The 10,060-nt window shown below is 42.6% G+C and overlaps 1 protein-coding gene across 1 annotated transcript; it reads right to left on the minus strand.

The window, feature by feature from the left end:
• Positions 1-6,592: 6,592 nt before the first annotated feature.
• LOC119304369 lies at positions 6,593-9,381 on the minus strand. The gene is made up of 4 exons (XM_037581554.1): positions 9,026-9,381; positions 8,780-8,925; positions 7,667-7,839; positions 6,593-7,579 (listed from the first exon to the last, which is right to left on the minus strand). The coding sequence occupies exons 1-4, from the start codon at positions 9,269-9,271 to the stop codon at positions 7,098-7,100; spliced, it is 1,047 nt and encodes a 348-aa protein (XP_037437451.1). The 5' UTR covers positions 9,272-9,381; the 3' UTR covers positions 6,593-7,097.
• Between the last annotated feature and the right edge of the window lie 679 nt (positions 9,382-10,060).

Below are 10,060 nucleotides of genomic sequence, written 5' to 3' on the forward strand. Positions count from 1 at the left end.
TTCCTTGATCGCAGTGGGGCGGAGGTGAGGCGTTGGAGAGAGAGGCGGGGCAGTGGTGCATGCGTGCAGTGCGTCTGGACGACGGAATGCACGATCGAGTGATCGGGGTGGTGGTTGGCGGTGCCTGGGCTATTGATGTTTGATTTGAGAGGAAGAAGAAAGATTAGCTGCTGATTTTGGGGGGAGAAGAGGGATTGAGCGTGTTGTTGTTGCCGTGTGTGGTCTTGGGAGAGGAATAAAAGAGAGTAGTAAAGAGCTGTAGAGAGATAGCGAGGGATTGAGAGGCTACTGCTATTTTTATTGTTGTCGATGCTTGCACAATGCTGTTGCTTATTTTGCTGTTCTTGCACATAGATCGACAACCAGTCATTTGGTGTTGTTGCAGACCCTTTGTTGTTACATAATTTCAAATCAATTTTCTTAATCATGTACACATATTTCAGTAAATGACTGCGTTGAACCATGCCTACTATCATTAAAATTAGTAACCCATATTGTGAACCATGCCTACAACTTCTCTGCTGATGTTGATCTTTGGGAGTATTCTCTCCGGTCGCAGCCCGACGGCATACCTTACAGCTACAGCTGCTATGCTTGTGTATCATGTGCAAGTGCAAGAAATAAGCCCTTTGATCCATCTCCATACATAGCATTACCACAAACATAAGAGAGATAAGTAAACTCACAGCTGTACAATGTGTATCTCCACATGAAAAATGAACTTGGACTCCTTTTCAAGAATACAATACTATTATTACCAGTGCTGGAGTTTCTTGGGAGTAACTACTCCTGTGGTGTTTCTTTTTCAGGCTGACAGTATTTTAGGCTTCCACTCCAATTTTCATTGGTGCACAAATGAGGTATGAAGTTACCAGTGATATTCTTTATACGGTAAAATAATGCAAATCATGCTTTTTGAGAGTTTAACTACTCACTAATTAACCAGAGTAAAATTATTGGTGACCGGTACCCAGCTGATATGAGTGTAACCATCTAAAGTTAGCAGTTAACATTAACATGTTGGCTACTCTTTCATGAGGAAAACAATACTTCCATTATTTCGCCTCTACCAGAGGTTTTTCAGTCCTTGCAATTTTTTGTGTATAAGAAGTGCATAATTATCTTAAGAATGAGGAGAGCTGTGCCCATGGTAGCCCACCACCTTGGCATGTGAATATGCCTCTGAAATTTATTTGAAAAAATATGCCTCTGAAATTGCGGGAACATCAAGGATCGGCATGTATGTGTTAGTGTCATTACTCTCCCAACAAATCTTAAGACTATAAATGGGAGGGAAATTCACCTTCATATGAATGAGGGCATGCCCTGCATTCACCTTCACATGAACGTGCACATGCCCGCATCAACCTTCATATTAAGATGCATGTTTTAAAAAAGGTTCCCCATTGTTCAGTGAAAATGCATGTAATTACATTCTTTTTTTACTTTCAACCATGAACGAGTTAATTGCATACACTCGGTCTATCTAATGACCTTTTCAGGAGCCAGAGGACAAAAGAGGCATACTTCATATTGTTTGACTAATTAATTGCGTAGACTCTCTTTATTAAATTTTCCACTCTTCTCGTCTACTCCCTCCGTTCCAAAATAGATGACTCAACTTTATTCTATCTTTATAAGTTAGAATAAAGTTGAGTCATCTATTTTGGAACGGAGGGAGTAGCATGTTATTGGTACATGATAACATTACGAAAATATTAAAAAATATTGGATGGGCTCATGTTTCTTTGTACTTATAGCACAAGAGGTCATCTCTCACACGCTTCAGTTTTCACATAGGCGTGCTAAGGATCCAAAAAATTATGACCACCTTGATGTGAAAAGATAGACCATTCATGAAGTTTACTTAAGGTTCTTGTTTTTCCGTCATTGTACTACATGTTGTTCTTATACCATGGTTTTTAGGGTTCTTATACCATGTCAATATTCAAACAAAATGCAGGCTGTGGACAAAAGATTTGACATTCTTGATTTAGACAATATGGAGGTGTTTTCTCTATGTTATTTCTTTTATGTCAAACTTGGCAACACAATATGTGGTCTTAGCAATCATGCAGTGCGGAGGGTCGTCAGCTCTAGAGAAGGGTGGGGGCAGGGGCAAGGGGGATGCCTGACGGCGAGGCGGCATACCGCGTCGCGGCCGACTGCAGGTGGTGCTGTCATGAGAGGGTGGTTTTTTTCTATACATGTGTAATTTAACGTGCATTATGTTTATATATAACTCCAGTAAAATATTTTAAATGCCCGTGGCAACGCACGGGCAGTCTACTGCAACAGGCCCATCACGCCAAGGTACAAGAGAGGTCTCAGGAGATTCCCCAGCAGGTACTGCAATAGGTCCATCACGCCAAGGTACAATCCAGCCAACCCCAGGAGCTGCACCGCACAGAGACCCAGGCTGGATCCATATTCAGGGCACTCCTTCCATGTCATTGAGATCCTGCACTCCGGCAAGAGCAACATCGTCGTGCAGTTCCTGGTGCAGGATTACGATCTGTGGAGGTTGGCCTGTGGTCATGCTCATTGCGCCATACCGTCAATAGCCCGAATATGGATTTTAAGGCGAGGCACTCATTCCACATCAGCGAGCTCGTAATCTTGAGCTCGTGCATTTGACCAAGAGAATTGTCGTGGTGCAAATCCTGGTCTGGAACTACGACCTCTACCCATGGCATTTAGGAGGTTGGCGTGTGGTCATGCTTATTGCCGGAAAAACCATCTATATCGAGTGCTTTCACCTACGCTTAGTGCCAAAGCGCAGACTCGGCAAATACGGTATTTACTAAGACCTATGATCACCTACTCAAATTTTATACTTATTTACAACTTATTTTTTTTAATTGGACCTGATATGCTTTTCATTAATTAAATTTGATAATTAAAGATTATCATGTTCGGAAATATTAATAATAGTGTTGAATATATGCTCTAGTTGTTATGTTTATATCTTTGAAAAATGTGTCTGTTTGTAATAGAAGTTATTTTTTTATAGTAATTGTGACTTAAAAGAGAATTTTAATACAATCCGCATATCTCTGAGAAAAGGTACAAAAATAGTGCATTTTTTAGTTTAACTTTGATACTTGCACTAAAATAGTGTATAGATCTCTATATGTTTCCTTAAATATATTGGTAGGTATTGCTAAATCATGGTTTTAGAAATATCTTGATTGAAAAAATAAATCTCATGATTCTGGTAACTAGTTTATAATTAGGTATACATAAAAACACAGAGTATATTAACTATCTACGAGAAGCTTGCTCTGAAACATTAGTTTTGTTGCTTCGTCCTTTGTCTGGGTCAAATATGTCTCACATGTTACCATGTGCTCAATACTTCCTTGATACATTGATGCCCTTTATAATTACTATTAGAATATAATTGTTGTAAGCTATAGGTAAGAGAACTTTTCCTACAACTTATAGGATAGTGGATAGGAACCACGTTGTTGACTGCATCTAAAGTTAGTGAATAGTGATCACTATAGTACTAAAGTTGGTAATATTACCCGAATCACTGCAAGGCAAAGTTCCGTCAAACTGCGAGTGTAAAGACTTTGGCAAGTGGAAAATCTTCAAGTTCTGATTTTCTTTCGGCCCTGGTGTCGAATGTAATAAGTTACTCTCGCCCTTTGGTGCATACGTGAATGAAGTTTTTAGCCACGCAGACAGTGATTACTTCATTTGGTTATCCGAAAATGGAGCAGAAAGGATTTCGCATTTTCCTCCAGAGGTGACCCTGAGTTATCGAACCCACGAAAAGACAATGCCCTTGAAGCTAAGCTCTCAAACAAGCATTTGCTAGAGAATTAATTTCAGCTTTTGACCGGATCGTAAACCAAGTTGACACTGAGAACACTTATAATAAAAACAGGCATGGGTATGAGGACTTATGCTTACAACCATATATTTGGGTCAGGACCAAGAATTGTGTGCTTTTCAGTTTAATTTAATACCTACACTAACATAGTGTATACATCACCATGTGTTTCCTTAAATATGTTGGTAGTGATTGCTAAAGTGCAAGGTCTTAGAAATATCTTGTTGCCCTTAAAAAAGAAATATAAACATTGTGGTGTCTAGTTTAAAATTAGGTCTACGTAAATAGAAAACATAGAGTAAATTAAGTATTTACGAGACACTTGAACTGAAACGTCAGTTTGCTGCTTCATCCTTTCCTCTGGGTGAAATGTGTGTGACATGTTACAATGGGTTCAGTAATTCCTGGATACATGTGTGCAGTTACACCAAATGATGCAACCAAAAGTCCAAAACAGCCAAAACACACTTGCGACCCAAGTTAAGTCAATGGGTTCACTCTATAATTGGTGCATAAATATAATAGTTGTAGATTGTAGGTAATATAGCTTTTCTTAATACCTATAGTTTAGTGCATAGGACCACGATGTTGACTATAGCTAAGATTAGTGAAAAGTGATCATGATGTAGTACTAAAGCTGTTAATAACATTTTTTTAATTTGAGATTTTTTTAAAAATTGTGAACTTGTCTAAATATGAAGGGTTTTTTAATTCAGTAATAATTTTTTTAACTCATGAACAATTTTTAAACTCATGAACATATTTTGAAAATCCTGAACATTTTTCAACCTCACGCACAATTTTGAGAAGTCGTGAATTTTTACTGAAAACTAGATTTTCTGAAACAATTATGAACATATTTTGATATTGGGAAAATTTTGTTTGAAAACACGAGATTTTTCAAATTTATGAATATATTTGGAAATCCAAGATTTGTTTCAAATTCTTGACAATTGGTTTGAAATTTGCGAAATATTTATGAAATTGATCAATATTTTTGTAATTTTGGGAACAATTTTTGAAATTTGCGAACATTTTTTTAGTTTGTGAATATATTTTGAATTGGTGAATATATTTTAAATCCGTGATCATTTTTGGATTCATGACGTTTTTTTGTAAAATCAAATTATTTTTGAAATCCCAATAGATTTTTCAAATTTGTACCCAACAATGGGCTGGCCCACGATCTATCTCGCTTTGTTTTGAGACAAATTGTTTTTGAGACAAACGATCTATCTCGCTTGACGTGGGACACAACGACCCCTCGCCTCTAGCGGCTAAGACAATGGGCCGGCCCACTCGCGGGAGGCGACATGCCTTAAGGCGCTCATTTTTCTTCTTCTGTTTTTTAACATTTTTGGTTTTTTCCTTTCTTTTTAACTTTCATATACGTCAAAAAATATAAATATATTTAGAAAAACAATTTACCTCAAATTTGGAAAAGAATGTTAAACATGGAGTTGAAAAGTGTCGAACGTGTATAAAAAAATGTTTGACATGTATAAGAAAATTGTATGATGTGTATGAGGAAAAGTAGACATAAAACATGTATATTGAAAATTTTAAACATATTTAAAAAATATTATATGTATACAGAAAATGTATAAAGTGTATGAAAACAATAAACATCAAAACATATAGTTTGACTATGAAAAAATAATAGTTTGAAAATATATTAATCATGTATATGAAAAATGTTAAACCTGTATAAATATTTTGGACATATACAAAAAAAAGTAACTTGCGTACGAAAAAGGGACATCAAAACATACATTTGAAGAAAATGTTAATCATGTATTTGAGAAATGTTAAATGTGTATTAATTTTACTGTTCACTTACGCAAAAAATGTACAATATGTAAGAAAAATATGGATATGTGTTAAACAAAAAAGGAAAAAACTGAAGAGAAAATAGAAAAAAACCCGGAGAAAACCAGTCCAAAAAAGAAAAAATAAGCAAACCAGAGAAAAACAATTAGTCAAGGGGTATCCCTTGCAGGCGCGGCGACTATGTCTCGCATTAACTGCTGAAGGGGTCTGCTAATTGGACAATTAATGAATGAAAAGGGGGAAGAGAAATGAGGGTGCCAATGGGATACGAACTGTGCTCTTCCAGTTCAAAAGAAAGTGCAACTAGCAACTGTGCTAGGCTCGTGTTTGTGATAGATAAGTAGGGATGTTGTTCTTAACTCGAAACAACCGGCTTTTTCACTGTTATCTGGTGAATCATGTTGTGTTCCTAGATTTTGGGAGTTCATGAGATTACTTGATCCATACGTATATAGCCTCTGGAGACACTCGATGAGACACGTGAGGTTGAAAGCTTGCAGATCACCATGCTAGTACAGAAAAGATGCAAGTGCTGAGATTCATCTTCTCCATGATCAGCGACATCACTGATGCATTGTAATTCCAGATGTGGTTCTCCCCAAAGCAGAACAAGTTTGGTACCTTAAGTTGTGTTTTCCCTGCAACTGTAAGTTTGGAACAATATCTGCTACTATGATAACTATCGCCAGAAAGAATATTTCTATTGTTGTTATGACTAAGATGGTTTTCGGACTGTTGAGTGCAACTTAACAGCAAACTCAGATATAATACTTGAAATTGATGATACATATACTAGTTCATGTGCTGATCCTGATTTTTTCTGCCTGTGATGTAGTCTGCAACGAGTTATTCTGTGGCCTTCAGTTGATTATAAGCACATGTAGATGTATATATTTTTCACAGGTAATATGCTCAAGAACAGAGCTGAGATGACAAATCCATGACTAAGAGTAACACACAAGCACTAACAAAGTCCATTCTCCTTCATTAGTGTACGTACAACATACTGCCTCTGGTTTCCCTTTGATCCTCCTATATGTATGTTGTCTATCTGCAGTTCTGCGTCGCGTACAAAAGACAAAGAATATATCCTCAAACAACTCATAAAAAGGAAACAAACTGCTCCTGCTGCTGCCATCGCTGCGGCGCAGCAGGTTCAGTACACTATGTATATGTAGAGCTATTGTATCACTGTATCCAACTCTGTCTTTTAAGCATCATCTCTGTAGCTCATGGAAGAAGAAGAAGAAGCGCACCTCTCGGTCGCGACAATGTCCACCGTCCAAACCGGACCATGTAAACGTACTCCCGAACCAGACAATGTAAGCAAACTCCTCACCCCTTCTTGCACCTGGACTACAATCACCGGTGTACACCGATCAATAAATTAAAAGGCGTTGTATCGATGAGCTGCGAGCCTTGGATGTTAATCCCGGGCTGCCTTGTTCCTCCATGCAGCAATGGGCTTCGGAAGACTGTCGAAGAGCGGCTTCGGAAGGCTGTCCAGGAGCAGGATCGGGAGAGGCACCGCGAAGGCGTCTGGTTTCAGGTTCCACTTGCTCAGCCACACCGAGGCAATGTTGTTGTCTGAGTCCTGGAACTCAGGGGTGCTGGACGATTTCCTGACGGCGAGCAGCCCATCGCCATACGAAGGCACGAACCCTGCCGCGATGAGATCCTGCTGGCTGTTATTCATGTCTGGCCGACTTCCCGACTTTGGCCTCAGCGCCAAGCCTTCCCCGGTCCTCGGCAACAGGGCACCGCCATTGTCCTCCCTCATCGTTGTCAGCTCGAGATCGGCTTTCTGGCGCCGCCTTATTTGCTTTTCAGCATCATCCGTGTCCCAGCCGGCATCCCCGTTTACACCAGGGAAGCCGGTCGATATGCTTCTCGCTTTCCTATGCTGGCCTGCAGGTTGGTTAAGATTCAGAAATCAGCAGACAGCAGAGGAATTGCTAATCATCATCCAAGCAAACAGGGGATGGTTTCTTTTACCTTTGACAGACGTCGCCATTTCGGTGCCTTCGTCTGTCAGGTCCCGCTTGGGAGCTGGCGCGAGTCCGTAGTATCCCTGCAAGAGGCTCATGGAGGGCGAAACCGTGCTGCGCGGCGGTTTCTGGAACGGGTCCAAGGCAGCATTTTTGGGAGGCCGGCGCGTAGTCCATTCCCTGAAACAAATCTTAATTGTTATATCCCAGGCAGAGCATGAAGTGTACCGGCCAGCAAGGAAGTCCACCACCGATCTTCTTCAGATCCATGTGTACCAGCAGAGAAGTCAGCACTCACATGGTGTGATCATTAAACAAGAAACACCAACTAGGGAAGTACTACAGTATGAATGTGTACCAAGAATCTCATACTGTGTAGTATACAATAAAATTCAGCTGGAGATAAAATACACTTGCTACAGAAATCCTACTTGCGGTCTGTCGGTGCCGCCATGATTATGTTTTTGTATTGTAACTATGTGCGAGTCCAAGCAGGACATGTGTGGTGTGGGCAGTGGGCGGTGAGTGCAACTGTGCGGGCATGTGGAGTGTGATACACCTGTCATGTGTCCACTCCACAGGCTAGATCCTAATTTCTTCCTTTGCGCGTTGGCTCTCTCTGGATGTTCCCACCACCACCGTGCGGCACTTGCAACCGAGTGGGCGTAGACCGGCCGGCCCCTTTGGAAGGTTCAGAAAAAGCAGAGCACATTTGGCATTCGCCACTTGCCACTACCAAAAGGTGTCGATGTCAATGTAGGTGTGCATCCCTGTCGACTGTCAACAGTGACTTCGAGTGGCCGAACCTGCCTACCTCGCTGGATTTTGACCTGCTTCTTTGCCGCAGATCATGGTGGGACATTGCCAAATTCTAACATGAGAAAAGGGGAATAGTCGGTGGCAAATCTGAAGAAATTTTCTCCTGGAACTGGTCAGGATTCAGAACGAGTCGCCCGGCCGTGGGTTCAGACGAGACAGGGGAGTGAGACGGAGGAATTAGGTGAGGCTCCATCTGCCAAGTGGAAAGTGGTAATCTGGCGGGCGTAATCCATCCATCTTCCGGCTGGAAACTGTATAATCTAATCGAGGAAAGGGGAAAAGGGGGAAGGGAAGGGGGTACCTTGCGGCGGCGGCGGCGGCCGGGGAGGAGGAGGGAGGGGAATGTTGGGCGGGCGGGTGGCGGCCGGGGAGCGGGATCCGCAGCGTCTTGTGCGCGAACATCTGCAGGTCGGCGGTGAGGCCGTTCACCCGTTTCACGTCAGCCACCTGCGAACCAAATCGATGAACGGATGAGCGTTTCGATCGGAAAAGAAATAGCGTGCGTGCGTGCGTGCGTGCGTTGAATGAAAGAATCGATTGAGATTACCTCGACGCCGTACTTGATGGCGACGCCGGCGAGCGTGTCGAAGCGGCAGACGCGGTGCAGGATGTAGCGGCCGCAGGAGGAGATGGGCGGCGGCGTGGGCGACTGCTCTACCGCCTCGTCCTCCGCCGGCATCGCGGCGGCGCCCCAGCGGTCGCCGCCTCGGCCGAGGACGATGGTGTCGTCGTCGGCGTCGTCCTCCTCCCGGCGGGGAAGGGGGAAGGGGAAGGGCGCCGCGTGGACGCCCATGGCTCGCTCGCTCCGTGGCCCTCGCCCGATCCGGCGCCTATTATTGGGGGGTGGCGCGCGTCGTCGGTGGCGAGCCTGCCGCGGGAGGCGAGGCGAGGCGAGACGAGACGAATGGGGGCGCCGGGGGAATGGGAAACAAATAAAGCGCGAGCGGAGTGTTGTCACTCCGGTTCGATCCCATTCGGGTCGCTTCGCTTGGGTCACAGGTTGGTTCGGGTGCACGCACGCGCAAGCGATGAGACGACCCGGCCACCCAAGGCCCACCTCGTGGCTCGTGGCGTCGCGTGATGGTGTCGCCTTCCACGCGTCTCGCCTTTTTTTTTTAAACACGGTACACATGCGCATATGCACTCTCTCTATGAACGTACATATGCACGCGATGCCTCTGTAATCATTTTTGAGAGATTGGACCGACAAATCATCTTGGTTGTTGATGGAAATGCCTCTTCCTATTGAACGCACCGCTGGAAGGATGTCATGTTTGGTACTTGAACTCTGGTGGGCAAGAAATATCGCTGTTCTCTAGGGACATCTCTAGCTGATCCCCTAAGATTTAACAAAATAATAAACCCCTTAATGCTCCACTAATTTTTGGTCGTTTCTAGCCGATCTCCTAAACTTAACGGAGTAAAATTCACTTAGATCAAGTTCAAAGTAATTTAAACGAAAAGTATCATGCATTCAAACATAAACATACATAGTTTTACACAACCGAACATAAAACATAAATTTAAACTAAACTTAAGCAACTAAACTACTTTCGGTCGATGTGGAGGCTGAGTCAATCCT

This window comes from Triticum dicoccoides, chromosome 5A (assembly GCF_002162155.2).
Source record: "Triticum dicoccoides isolate Atlit2015 ecotype Zavitan chromosome 5A, WEW_v2.0, whole genome shotgun sequence".
In the NCBI taxonomy this organism is placed as follows: domain Eukaryota; kingdom Viridiplantae; phylum Streptophyta; class Magnoliopsida; order Poales; family Poaceae; genus Triticum; species Triticum dicoccoides.

Coding starts and splice junctions, on each gene's coding strand:
- LOC119304369 (XM_037581554.1), bottom strand. CDS start 9,271: ATGGGCGTCCACGCGGCGCCCTTCCCCTTCCCCCTTCCCCGCCGGGAG. Junction 8,926..9,025: donor CCATCAAGTACGGCGTCGAG/GTAATCTCAATC, acceptor TTTGGTTCGCAG/GTGGCTGACGTGAAACGGGT. Junction 7,840..8,779: donor GCCGCCGCCGCCGCCGCAAG/GTACCCCCTTCC, acceptor GATTTGTTTCAG/GGAATGGACTACGCGCCGGC.